The 14611-nt window shown below is 46.3% G+C and overlaps 1 protein-coding gene across 1 annotated transcript in view; it reads left to right on the top strand.

Moving 5' to 3' along the window:
• otog (otogelin) overlaps positions 1 to 14611 on the top strand; it is a gene marked incomplete at both ends in the record, with an annotated part of 83151 nt that overhangs the window by 55553 nt on the left and 12987 nt on the right. Inside the window, 13 exons of the mRNA XM_080771734.1 lie at positions 565 to 732; positions 2023 to 2301; positions 3432 to 3549; positions 4484 to 4563; positions 5142 to 8413; positions 8776 to 8959; positions 9409 to 9557; positions 9700 to 9789; positions 9922 to 10108; positions 11663 to 11883; positions 12742 to 12880; positions 13605 to 13793; positions 14212 to 14427. Of these exons, the coding sequence (XP_080627860.1) occupies positions 565 to 732; positions 2023 to 2301; positions 3432 to 3549; positions 4484 to 4563; positions 5142 to 8413; positions 8776 to 8959; positions 9409 to 9557; positions 9700 to 9789; positions 9922 to 10108; positions 11663 to 11883; positions 12742 to 12880; positions 13605 to 13793; positions 14212 to 14427 (5292 nt within the window). The remainder of the gene's footprint in view (positions 1 to 564; positions 733 to 2022; positions 2302 to 3431; positions 3550 to 4483; positions 4564 to 5141; positions 8414 to 8775; positions 8960 to 9408; positions 9558 to 9699; positions 9790 to 9921; positions 10109 to 11662; positions 11884 to 12741; positions 12881 to 13604; positions 13794 to 14211; positions 14428 to 14611) is intronic.

Genomic DNA, 14611 nt, shown 5'->3' with positions numbered 1-14611 from the left:
CAAATGTGTCCCACAAGTATTGTTTTTCTTTTATTCTTACTTATAGTTACTTGACCAAGTTTTGACAATTACATTATGGAACCAAATGTAAAAAAAAAAGGCCCACAAGGTGGCAGTATTATGTCTCATTCCAAATATAAATAGCTTACCTACAGCAGTGGGGTCGTCCCCAAATTATATTTTGGAGTCCCCAGATGATTAGCTTAATGTGCAACTTTGTTTTCTCACTCAACACAACAGTTAACAAACCAACATACAGGGTATCTGCACATTTCTAAAGTCCTCGCAATTTAATGACTTTTTTTTTGTTGTCAAATGTATACATAAGTAAGAGGCAAACATTGTGAAAATAGCTGATCTACAATTTCAAGGCGTCATGAGCAAAACATATTTTGTGAGCAAATTATTTGTTGCACTGGCAGATTTGTCTGGTTTTCCAGGGCTACCTAGTGCCTCAACTCCTACAATATCAAGTGCTTGTCAGGGTGCGGGTTCTCCAGTTAAAATATGATTATTTTTTGGGAGTTTTGGAACCCTTGACCTACAGAACACTGGTGTTTGTAGTTCTAGGGAAAGGGCCCTACAGGCTGCTGGCCTACAAAGAGCCCGCCAGGCTGCTGTCAGCGAACCTCTCCAGTGGGGCCGTTCTTCTCCAGAGGGAAGACACCGTTGCAGATTCCACCCTGTCCCACTTTATGATGACTCCGGGACTCAGCACAGCCCGGCCACATGGTGAGGTGAACACGCTGGGAAATACACCCACCCACACATTTTATCTGGTTCCTTAGACATTTCATTAGACACCACAAATCCCTATTTATGTTTTCAAAAAATGAAAAAAAAACAAAAAAAAAACAGCATTGATAGCTCACCTACAGTATGAAATCACAACTTAGGTTCTGATTATTATTATCCACACTCTTGTCCCAGATATTCCATCTCATATCTATCAGTCCTTCTCTTCGCATCATTCACAGTAGTTCCCTCCCATCGCCCACTTGCCCCGGTAGCAAGCTACTGTATCCCTTTCCAACCTAATCTGTGAATCAGAGGTTTCAGACAACAACACTTGTTTCCTCTGGCCCTGGCCTGCAGACGCTGACTGAACGTGAGCCAGCCGGAGTTCTCCTCTTCCACTGTTTCCCCTGCCATGGAAAAGTGTTTGGAATGAGTTGTTTCCCAACGAAAACACTGATGCTGAAGACATGGAGTCCTGTTGACTTCCAGTGGCATACAGGCCCAGGGATCAGTTTACTGAATGCTAATACAGCAACCTGAGCTATGAGCTGTAGTAGCAGCTCCTTACCATGGCAAGATTGCAAGCTTACTTTAAGAATAGTGTTGTTATTGGACTTGACTGGCTGTTGCCTCCAAGGCCTGTATACGCATGCTTAACCGTTTCAGCATTATAGGGAAAGTATTCTCCGGCCTGTCTTTCACATGTGCCCACTGCTCCTAATAGTTAGGAGGATGGGTAAAAACAAAGGGACGCATTTCATGTACAGTATGTGCAAATGTACAGTAACAAAAAAAAGAATACCCCAAAGGAGTTGGGACTAAATTAATTATTACAGTAGCTTTCATTCTAGTCCATATACTCCTCTAGGTTGGAGCCTGTTTGCAACTCAGCAGACTGGACCATGTCACTGCAGAAAGGAATAGGACACATACTGAATTGAGTACAAGTTAGCTTAGAAAAACACAGAGAGATAAAGAGAATTATAATTTTTTTAAGAAAGAAAATGGAATATTAACAATAACATATTGTGATATCACATAAATATCTATATAATACCTAAAAAAAAACGGTCCAAAGCATGTCATCCCAACTCTCTCCTCCATGCCGGTCTCCTCTGTACCGCTGTATCGTGTTGATGCAGAAATGTCTGATCTTATCTTAACAAAAATAATATTTCAGTCTATGCTTGGGGCGGCCGTAGCTTAGTGGAAGGCTATCCACAAAGTCTGTTTCAAGAGACATTTTAGGCGTTCATGTGTTCATTTTGTGTCCATCCTCGCCAGACACTTCACTGGTCTCCTTCGAGGCTGCCCACAGACCCAACTACTTCCTGTCCTCCGACTCTGGAGGCCAGTTGAGGTTGGCCAAGTGGGTGGAGAGCAAGGCATTCTGGGACGGCGCCACCTTCATCCTCCACAGGGACACGTGGATCACAGGCTTCGACTCGCTGGAGTCCTTCGCCAAGCCGGGCTTCTTCATCCATGCCATGCCTCCTCGTCTGCACCTCCTCAAGTACAGACACACCGCCAGCTATCGCAAAGCCACCCTGTTCCGGATTACAGGTGGGCTCAGTGCATCGCAACGTTATCGTCTGATAACTGAACTATATGTGTTTACTTTAGTGTATGTATGGGTGCTACTGTGTGTGTGTGTGTGTGTGTGTGTGTGTGTGTGTGTGTGTGTGTGTGTGTGTGTGTGTGTGTGTGTGTGTGTGTGTGTGTGTGTGTGTGTGTGTGTGTTGTTTGAGAGAGCTATTTTCTATTACTCTTACTCTGACCTATGTTACTCGTTCCTATGTTACTCGTTTACTCTCACCTTTAATTAAACGTATCTATCCACTCACAAGAGCTTAAACTACATTGCAGATGGGCCTGCAAAAGTACAGTGGCACTATAACAATACAATATTACTGGGTCCTAGCAGAGACTGCTGGCCAATAGCAGATTGTATTTCTTGCTGACATCAGTGAATGCCGTACAATAATATTCTTAGCAGGAGAGAAGCCAGGGAGAGCGAGACCAATGTCCAAATGACTCCGAACGAAGGTGTTCTGTTCCCCTGCTGGTGGAGCCACGAATGGAGTTCTACACAATACAGTCTGAAGTGTTCATTTAACTCAACGTGTACAATATATTGACCCAAAAGTGTTATTGTAGCGTTCAAAGAGCTTCACATTTGATCTGGTATTTCATGCTTAATATTTTAATATCTTAATATTTTTTTCATCTAGAATTAATTAATCTTTTCCTGTATGGTCTGTACTCAAAACAAATTCACAACATTCTGGTACAGAGCAGATACTATGAGAGATATGCAGAATATTGTGGGATATTTGTAGAGCACCTACTGTACCTTCTCAGTATTTGGTTGTGGTGTTAATAAAAAATACTATCATAGTATTTACTATTATAGCTCCACTGTCTATAGTACCCACGTACCTACGTACAGTAGGTATATCTCAGTCTGGATACGGGATCTAAGCTAAACCTTCGCACACAAAAGGTAAGTGTGTGTCAAAGTGGGTTAGCTATTAACGCCTGGCTTGTATAAGAGTTCTGATTTTAACTTTTCTATCCACCTGTAAATATGCATTTCAGCTGGAAGTATATGTTTTTCAGAGTCTTCCTCCAATTTGCTCACTAGACACTTTTGGACAGACTATCTCACAGAAATGTTGCGTGTGTTTCACCAGGCCCTAACCCAGACACCCTGGGAGCCCCTCGGTGCCAGTGGCGTTACGACTCGTGTTCCACTCCTTGTTTCAAAACGTGCAGCGACCCGTCAGGTGCAGTGTGCAGCACCATTCCAAGGTCAGAACCATGAGCTTCCCCCAAGAGGCCTCGACACTTTGACTCTCATAAACAGAGGTCAAAGTTCAGTTTAGGATCAAATCTCTACTACAGTTGTCGTTCTACTACTACTACTACTACTAGTACTACTACTACTACTACTACTACTACTACTAGTAGTAGTAGTACTACTACTACTACTACTACTACTACTACTACTACTTGTAGTAGTACTAGTACTACTTTTTTTTTGCTTCCAATCCGATTCCGATCATTTGATTTTGAGACATAATACGATACCGATTTTTCCCGGTCCGATCATTATATTTTTATATAACACTTATACCATATCACAATAGCAAATATCCTAATGCATGTCACTCTAGTCAAGTCTGCTGTGTTGCCTTTCAATTATTGAAAGGCAAAATGTGACTATACTTTTATTAGAATGACTGTCATTGTGGTTTTTTTTTTTCTTTCTGAAAGCATGGAATCATAGCTAAATAATGATGTATTGGTTAATTAGAGTGAATACAGTTCTACAGCTTATAGAACTGAATTGTTAAAACTCTTAAAGATTTTTTTCCCACCCTAAAACAATCAGGTATTATTATAATATAAGGAGGAAGAACTTTTTCCAAAAAGTGTACAGTATTTGTTCAAATCACGCTTTTATGTGCACACGCCCACCAGTTCATTAAGTATGCCTGGTTTGCCTGGTGGGTGGTGGTGATGGGTGGTGATCCACCTGAACTGAAGCCGCACCCACAGCTGTAGTTGTATGATAAAGGGGGAGGGGTTATGATGACATGACATGACATGATGTCACAGTCTCGCAGGAAAACGGGCCCGGGAATAAAAGATGTACGATAAGAATAATCGCTACTCGAGCCCACAGTGACATTTTTTAACAAAGGCCAACACGTTTTCTGACTTGCCTTCCTGTGTCCTACAGAGTGGAGGCATGTCTTCCTGTTTGTCCTAGTCACATGGTCCTGGATGAGGTCACCCACAGATGTGTCCACGTGGAGGACTGTAAGTAGCATTATGAGGAGGTTCCATCTCCATAACAGCTGATGAAAGTGTCCATTTTACTAAAATGTCTTTGAGCAAGATGCTACAGTGGTGAGCAGTTGAGAATGGCAGTGATACCACTTGTGTACCTCCGTGGTACCACACACCCCCTTTAGTGGTACCACTTTTCACACTTAATTTAAAGGTATACAAATTTTAATTGTATTGAACATTGAATATGACTAATTGCCACTATTGTCAAGTCCAAAGGGCATACAGTATAGACCCCTTTTGTTTCTGTGAAAAATTCCGCCATTTTAGCAGTTTTGGCAGTTCTGTGCTATCGTTCTTCACGGAATTCGACAAATGCTAGAGGGCTGTGAGAATCCTTCGGGAACAGCTCACACTCATTATTTTTTCTTCTTATAGCCAGCTATATTAATTATTATTGCGAACAAAGTGTCAGACTGCCACAACAGCATCGTTCGCTTCCTGCGTTTACGCGTCTTACTTGTTATGAATTACTATCATTGCGTCTGTCAGTCTCTCATTTTCACACTTTTCCTAATAGTGCTTGTGTTTTTTTTGGGGGGGCTCAGGCATCAAGCCACCAGTTGCTGTGCAGCCCACGGCGCCGCCCAGTGTCCGGCCGACACCTTCAGCTGTCAGCACAACCAAAGCCACCGCTATCGTCTCCACCTCCACCACCACCACAACGTTCATCTCTCCACACGCCACCCAGACGGATACAATCACCACCACTATATCCACCGCAGCCACTTCTGCGACAGTGACGACACCCAGCACTGTTACTACCACCAAGGCACCGGCAGAAAGGGTGACGCCATCAGTCAGCACTTCTGCAGCTCCAGAGGGGCCTGCAATGCCAGAGTCATCTCGAACAACCTTGCCGTCTCCCTCTAGACCAGCGGGGCCTGCAATGCCAGAGTCATCTGGACCAACCAGGCCACCTTCTGTTAGAACAGAGGGGCCTGCAATGCCAGAGTCATCTAGGCCAACCAGGCCACCTTCCGCTAGACCAGAGGGGCCTGCCATGCCAGAGTCATCTGGACCAACCAGGCCACCCTCCGCTAGACCAGAGGGGCCTGCAATGCCAGAGTCATCTCGTCCAACCTTACCTCCTCCCTCTAGACCAGAGACGTTTTGGCCTTCTCGTCCAAGCTTTCCCCCTCCTGTCATACCAGAGGTGGTTGATCCATCTCGTCCAACCTTGCCTCCTCCCTCTAGACCAGAGGTGGTTGATCCATCTCGTCCAACCTTGCCTCCTCCCTCTAGACCAGAGGTGGTTGATCCATCTCGTCCAACCTTGCCTCCTCCCTCTAGACCAGAGGTGGTTGATCCATCTCGTCCAACCTTGCCTCCTCCCTCTAGACCAGAGGGGGTTGAGTCTTTTCCAACTTCTCCCCCTCCTGTTAGACCAGAACTGCCTGAAACGCCTGCGCCATCTCGTCCAAGCTTGCCTCCCCCCGTTAGACCAGAAGTGGTCGAGTCGTCTCGTCCAAGCTTGCCTTCTCCCACTAGACCAGAGTTGCCTGCAATTCCCGAACCGCCTCGTCCGACCTTACCCCCTCCTGCTAGACCAGAGCTTCCAGCAACACCCGAGCCATCTCGTCCAGGCTTCCCTCCACCCGATAGACCAGAGGTGGTGGAGCCGATGTCAACTACAGTTCGTGGCAGCACTGTACCAATGCCCCCTCCCGTTAGACCAGAGGGGGTGGAGCCGATGTCAACTACAGTTCGTGGCAGCACTGTACCAATGCCCCCTCCCGTTAGACCAGAGGGGGTGGAGCCAGTGTCAACTACAGTTAGTGGCAGCGCTGTCCCAATGCCCCCAGAGTGGACGATTACAACACAGAGTTCTACTGTTGACTCTTTAGGAACCACTACGGTGCGGACCACCACCACCTCGGCTCCCTATTCCCTAATCACTGCTCTGTTTTGGATTGAGACCTCAACAAAAGTACCCTCCACCACCAAGACCCAGAGGCCAACTGGCATCAGTGACCTACCTCCCGTACCAGTGGTAACAACCTACACGCCTCACCTGAGGCCATCGTCAGAGACTGCTGTTGTTACAGAGAGGACTACAGCACCCACAATCACCACTGTTGCATACACAGGAACCGGAAGGACACCTGTGACCTCGGAGGCAACGCCATCAACAACCACCGAATCAGTGCCACCTGGTTTACCGACCACAAAGGCAACCACTACGTCTCCTCTCCTGCCTCATGTTGCTCTAACGGGCACCGTCCCAATGCCAGTGGCTACTTCATCTACGACTACAGAATCAGCCACTCCGGTTGCTCATTTCACCACACTCAAGACAACACCATATCCGAATGGAACAATGCCACTCGTGTCCACAACACGTGTTCCTGAACAGCCGACGGCAACCCCAAGTGGCATGTTGCCAAGCACGACGACGGTGTACCCACACGTGGACTCTTCCCCAACTTCAGAAGGGGCTCCAACAACCATAACGACAACAAAGACTACTGGCGTTGTTCCTCTTTCAACCTCAACAGCCTATACTGAGACGACGTCCTGGTCTTCAGGCGTTACGACAACAACAACCAGGACCACTGGGATCACGAGCGATATGCCCTCCGAGATTCTATCCACCGCCACCATTTCCACGGGTCCTTCTTTCACGACCAAACCCGCCGTAGCGCCCGCGTCACCAAAGGAGACCACCGCTGTGCCGCGGGTTCCATCGACAGACAAGTCCCTCCTCACTCCGACGACGGTAAAAACTACAGAGCCATGGCGTCCACCCCACTGGGAGATTTCCTCCACCACAGTTACACAACCAGTCATTCCCAGCAGCGCCACAACCCCAATAATTCCTCACCTTCCAACAACTACGCATCCGCTCACAATCCCAACCGCCACGAGTTCCACATTGAAAACTGCTGTTCCCCCAGAGGTTGAAGTTCCGGAAGTACCAACCAGGAAACCAGAGACACCCGGACCTCCTGAAGAACCTCTCACCACCGCCGTCTCCACCAGGGCTCCTCCGCCTGGGATCGTTATCACGACGATCAAACCAGTCACCCTGCATCCGGTAACGGCCGCCTTGCCTCCACTGGTGCCTTGGATGACCGGTAGAGTTGAGGTGTCCACAATGGCAACAACAACAGCACCTTCCCTCGTCTCGTCTCCCACATACACCACCACCCCCTATACAGGACCCACAACTTCTTACATAGATAGAGTCACCACCCGCCTGGTGTCGACCGCGAGGACTGCACCGCCTTCGGTGACCCAAACGACCCAGACCACAATGTCCAGGGCGACTCCCAGAGTCCCCGCGACGGCAAGAGTGACCCCCAGAGTCACCGCAACAGGGAGGGTCACTCAAACGACGAGGCCTCCTCCGGTGGTAACCACAACTTCCGCCGCCGTCGGGGCGCCAACGGTCTCACTGAGACCCACGGTGACGACGACGACTGAGCCGTGGACGGGACCGTCCACGACGAGAACGACCATTAAGGTGGTCACGACTCCCAGCGTCGGCACCTCTGCGACTCCACTGCCCACTGTGCCCGGTCCAGCGACGGCTGTCCCCACGGGTGTCACCACCACCACACCACTGCCCACTTCAGCTGACAAGCTCTTGACTACCAAAAGGGTCGAGGTCACACCCTCCACGGCCAAGACTGTCACGCCGCCTCCAGGCGAGGTGCCCTCCTCCACAACACCTAGCCCGTCGGTGATCCCGGCTGGACCCGTCGAACCGGAGCGAGTGGAGAGTACCACTCAACGGCCCTTAACCGCACCGCCTGCGGCGGTTTCTCCGTATACCACAACTCAGCCGTCGGGCGACGTCACGACAAGGATGTGTACTGTGAGTTCCTTTGTAAATAATCTATAGCATTTCCTTGTCTGTGTATATGTTTTATACAGAATGTACAACTACAGGGAAAGAAATAGCTTTTGATGACCAGTGCTATCCTGAAGCTTTTGTCGGTTGGTCTACACTACCAACTACCACAGTGATTGGGACCTTAAAATAATGGTTGTTTGTGTTTCAAACAACCATTATTTGAAGGTCCCAATCATCCTAATTGAGTTGTCTACAGATTATCTGTTGATAAAATAATCTAACCCGATGGTTGGTCTAAATCAACACAGAATCTAACTCATTTAGCATGGCATTTGAAAAACAAGATAACATTGTCCTCCATTTTCCTTTTGTGTGTCCTGCAGCCTCCTTATGCAGAGTTCATTGATGAGTGTACCAAGTATATCTGTGTCAACAACCAGTTGGTTCTGTTCAACAAGACTCAGAACTGCCCCGCCCCCTATACCTCGTCTCCTCCAAACTGTGGGCTGCTGGGCTTCGCTATCCTGGTCAATGGAGACAAGTGCTGCCCTCAATGGGACTGTCCATGTGAGGAACACGCATGCAAGCGCACACTAGGGCATTCACTTCTAGTCATTTTTACTAGTCGACTAGTTGTTTAACCTATTAGCCTATGTTAAAAAAAGCCATAGTATTTAAAAACTGTGTACATTGGTGACTATAATTATAATCTACCTGCTCTTGAGGCCTACAAAATCGGGGAAAAAATACTAGCTAGGGCGACTAGTCGACTAGTCGCCCTAGCGACTAGTAAACTAGTCGCCCTAGCGACTAGTAAACTAGTCGACTAGTAAACTAGTCGACTAGTCGCCCTAGCGCACACACTATGCACATACAGAGTCACACACAACCAGTAGCTTACATGCTCGCACACACACTCATGCACGCACGCACGCACACGCACACACACACACACACACACACACACATCTCTTTCAGAAACTCATTTTCAGCACTAATTTTCCTGTTCCCTCCAGGCCGCTGTTCCATCTTTCCAGACCTCAACGTGATCACGTTTGACGGGAATAGCGTTGCCGTGTACAAAGCTGCCACCTACATTGTGACCCAACTACTGAATGAATCTGTCAGTGTCACGATACAGGAGTGCCCGGCTGACTCAGAGCCAGTGAGTCCACATACTTAATTTTGTGACTTTGCCCAGCATATTTCCTACCTCTAAGGTAGCTGTAGCTGTACTATTTTCAGTCCAGCAGAAATCAGAGCCACTATTTGTGCCGTTAGGTGTAATTCTGTGCTTCTTTCTAAAGGTCATTTGGAATTTCACCAACCTGTGTCTGGTGGCTCTCAACATTACCCACAAATCCAACAACGTCCTAATCAACCGACTGCAGAGAAGGGTTGGAGACACTTTCTTTCCTGATCATAACACGGCTATATACATTCACATGATATTGTGTTCAAATAATGCATTCTGCCACCTATACAGTAAACAAATCCAGATTGTAAACATCATTGTGTGTGTGTTTCAGCTCTATGTCAACTCCAGGTATGCCAGGCCACGGTTTAAGAAGTTTGGCTTTGAGATTCTCGACACAGGCAACATGTACCTGATCCGCAGCCCTGCTGGACTCAAGATCCAGTGGTTCCACAGCACGGGCATGATGGTTATTGAGACGGAGCGCACCACCAACAAACTGCCCACCATGGGCCTCTGTGGTACGACAGCCGGGCGGCCTTAGGGCCGATTCATACTCCTATTTTAGAGCCTACAATGTGACGTCATTTGAGGTTCGGGGGGGGGGGGGGGGGGGGTCGACTCTTCGGTGCTACTGAAAATTTCTGGCGAGCCGAAATCATTTCGGCACTACAGCGCCGTAACAGCGGTAAAATAGGAGTATGAATCGGCCCTTATCGTTACACAAACCATTTTGTAACCAAAAGCCTAAAGGTTCCAGATGGTCCCTAATAATCATACAGTTTTCATAAAGTTCTATAGTAAGTCTAGTACGAAACAGAAGATAACCGATAACCTGCTCACTCCCTGTACATCACTATTATATCTAGATGAAAAAATGATGAGAGAAAAACCCTCACTCTCCTTTACTTACAACAAAAGTTTCCATTGTACTTTATAATGTAATTTATTTATCAATGAAAGAACAGACAAAGAGCTCTTGCAGCCCTAAAATGAGGTCATATTAGAGGCCTTGTATTGAACCAGTGTTGTTTTCGTCGACTAATACTATGACGAAAAGTGTTCGTCGACTACCTTTTTCACAGACGAAAACTAAATAGAAACGAAATGAAAACTAAGCTATGATGACTAAAACTACGTCTACATATTATATAATTATCGACAATTTCGTCAAGAAATAAAAACTAGACTAAAATGTTAGGAAGGGACTAGTGGACAAAAGATCCAGTATTAGTCATTTTTACACTTGGTTGCATGCTGAAATTAGCTGATCTACAAGCTCACAACGCGTTGCGCTGCGACGCGTTGTGAGCTTGTAGATCGGCTATTGTCAGCAAGTGTAAAATCAGCCATTACTACGGCATCAAGGCCCGACAAAACACATTTTAGTCGACTAAATCAACCGTAGATCATTCGAAATCGCATGACATTTAGTCGACTAAAGCTAGACTAAACACTGAAACATTCCAGGTGACTAAAATGTGACTATAAAACTAAATGAAAACTTCAAAAGACTATGACTAAAAAACTAAAATCACATTTTGCTGCCAAAAACAACACCGTATTGAACCATTTCAGGGTTCTTAAAGGAGAATTCCATGCTAGAAGGCTTTCTTACCTTTCTTTGTAGTTGTTACGTCCCCAACAAAGATGTCCAGGTGTTATTTTGTGCTAAAGCTCCTTATTGGCTATTTCCCCTACCATAAGCCCTAAATGAATTGCATTGAATTGAATGGGGCTATGGGGTGTTGTGCTAATTCGCTTATTTCCATCGCTCAAAATTACAATGTTTTTGTATATAGCCTCTCTTCATAATGTAAATAATATCCCAAGAGGCACAGTTTACTACTTATTTCGATGGAAATAAGCGAATTAGCGCAACACCCCATAGCCCCATTCAATTCCCATTCAATTCAATGCAATTCATTGAGCGCTTATGGTAGGGGAAATAAGGAGCTTTTGCACAAAAAAACACCTGGACCTCTTTGGTGGGGACGCAACAACTACAAAGAAAGGTAAGAAAGCCTTCTAGCATGGAATTCTCCTTTAAATCATGCAATGAATGTGTCCGGCAGGTTGCTGCGACGGGAACCCGTCCAATGACCTGACCCTGCCCGACGGCAGCACGCTGGGCGAGTCCGAGGACCCGGCACTGTTCATCGACAGCTGGCAGGTGCCCAACACCACCAGCTACGTCAGCTACAGCCGGCGGCGCGAGGTCAACTGCTCCACCAGCGACTGCTCTCACTGTCTGGCCATGTTGCACAACCACACCTTCGCCCCCTGCCACGCCTACGTAAGGTTCATCCTAACCCCACCTCCTCCACCCACTAAAGGCTCATATATAGTATGGATTTTCGGTGGTGGGGTGACCACCAAACTACAACATGACGTCACGAGCCGCGGTGAAGAGCAAACCACCGCCACCGCTCCAGCCCTTCTCTCCACCGCTCAACGTTATTTCAGCTCCGGTGGTCAGCTCACCACCGGAGCGGTGGTCACCTCACCACCGAAAATCCAGACTATGAATAGGCCTTAACCCTGCACGCCTTCTTCCCTCACACCGTCTTTCAGAAAATGTTTTTACGTTCTCAGCTTGGTATAGGCATTTATTTTCAGCATGAACGAATATAGAGGCAGTGCAATGGAAGAAATGTACTCTTATTTTTGAGAGGGAAAAATGTATACAACTATTTCTGCAGACATGACAAAGAAAGGCAAATTAAATAAACATGTCATGATAAGGGATACATTTTCTAATCGTCAGATGTCGTCGGATATGACTCACAGAGGAAGAAATAGTGTTGTTTATTGGTGCTTGAGTGCATATTCATGGAGTGAAAGTAACATACAGTAATAATAATTCCAATTGATTATTATAGCATGGTTGTATGAACACTGACAGGGTTAGAGAGGTTCCTTTCCGTATGTATGTAGTGGTTCAAGCCTGGCACCAATCATAATTGCATTACTCAGTGTGTAGTAGAGCATGTTACTAATATTGCTAACAGTTAAATGACACTCTACACATGCACAATGTAGGTTCCCATTGGGTGAACCCTACTCCGCATTCACTCCTTGAACTGTCAAATGTTTTGGATTAAAACACAATATTCAGTACTTCATACCTGTGTGTGTATATTTCTTCTTGCAGGTACCCCCCACCACGTTTTGTGAGCTGTGGGTTCGTGATGCCGAGTATGTCAACAACCCTTGTGTCGCGTTGGCTGCTTATACGGCTTCCTGTCACAAATTCAACATCTGCATTGAGTGGAGGAGTCCAGATTACTGCCGTAAGATATGGGATTTTGGGGCACATTTCTAATTCACCTCGGTCAACTGAGTCAAGTAAATTAATTACTCTCAGTTTGATTTGGTTTTTCAGTCCCTGCCTACAATACCAATGTCCCAATGGTACCCAATGTGGTTTCAGATTGACTGGTCAACCCACTGAAGAGAAAAATGGATGCAAACAGACAGAGAGATGTATAGATAGATGGACAAACACACAATTCTGTAGTAGGAATACAAATCTCGAATAAATCAACTACAGACCTCGGTTTTTAATGTCTGCTACTCCATCTTTCTGGAGATGATTCCAGAACCATGGAGCGTAAAAAACTAAAATCTACCTTCCCAAATTATAGATGGACAAGGCATGGCAAACAGTGTCAGGTTCTAGGAGAAGCTCAAGGTTATACTGTAGGAACTTGTTTTTAGAATGATAATATCATATCCACACTTGGGCTGTGTGTGCTCCAGTTTCTGTTGACTTCATTGGATATCATTGGTCATCTGACCAGTTTCATTGGCTTTCATTGGATAAAAATCGACAGGAACTGGAGCACACACAGCCCAGGAAAAGTGTGGATAGAGAAAATATCATATAGTTTGTTTTGTATCAGTTTCTTTCATTAAACTTAATAAAATGACGTAGGCCATTATTTTTAAGAAGGTGACGATAGGTCAAGTTATGAAGCTATCAAAGGCCTGGTCTGCCCTCTGTTTCTCCCCTAGCGTTCACATGTCCAGAAACACTGCGATACCAGGCCTGTCTGCCAGCCTGTATGGCTCAGTCCTGCTCCAACCAGGACTACGACCCAGACCCGGACCAGTGCTCTGGGCTGAGTGAAGGCTGCGTGTGCCCAGAGGGAACACTGCTCCACCAGCCGTACTCGGCACTCTGCATCACCCCGGACAAGTGTGGTACGCCTAGGGTGTATTCTATAGCTTTCTGCTGTGGTCTATCACACTTTCTACATCTATAAAAGTATACAAGCGATCGCGATCGGTTTACATCCAGCAGATCATAAAGTTTATAATACAATTTCTATGTGTAAAACTACTTTGATCATTTAGAAAAGCACTATATAAGCTTGATGTATTATTTTTTTGTTGTCGTTATTAACATTTTAAAATACTAAATGAGAGTAGATCAAAGGGGATTATACAAAATGAGATAAGACAATTAGCATGTTGATTTCAGTTAAGGACGTAGAATAGATTCATTAGTCACACGGCTGTATAGTTGCAATAGAGGGCCACTAGTGTTTACAGTGATCATTTTTACTACTGTGCACAATCACAAAGAAGAAATCTAAAAGAAAAGTGTGTTTTTGTGCAGCGTGCACGGACAGCTCTGGCACTCCTCGCTCCGACGGCGAGGTGTGGAAGGCGTCCAAAGATGGCTGCTGCGTGTACCGCTGTGACAACGACTCCATCGTCCCCGTGGAGTACAACTGCTCCGCCGTGGCCCCGCCGCTGTGCAGTCGAGTCGGGGAGATCGTCGTCAGCCTCGCCGTCACGGACGACACCAGCTGCTGCCCGCAGAAAGCCTGCAGTAAGGCCGCATGGTGGAGCGACGTTTTGCATGGCACTTTATATGGCATGGCTTTGTGTGTGTGTGGGGGTGTTCGTCAGCACACAAAGAAAAGGTGACGTTAGACTAGCTATGAGGTGAGGTGTGGGCGTTCTTTATAGACATGTAAAACAATGTGGATGGTCTCTGCCTAGCGTCTTTGCTA

This window comes from Protomyctophum bolini (genome assembly GCF_963924005.1).
Source record: "Protomyctophum bolini genome assembly, chromosome: 1".
NCBI classification, from domain to species: Eukaryota; Metazoa; Chordata; class Actinopteri; order Myctophiformes; family Myctophidae; genus Protomyctophum; species Protomyctophum bolini.
This window is presented reverse-complemented; position numbering and strand designations above follow the sequence as displayed.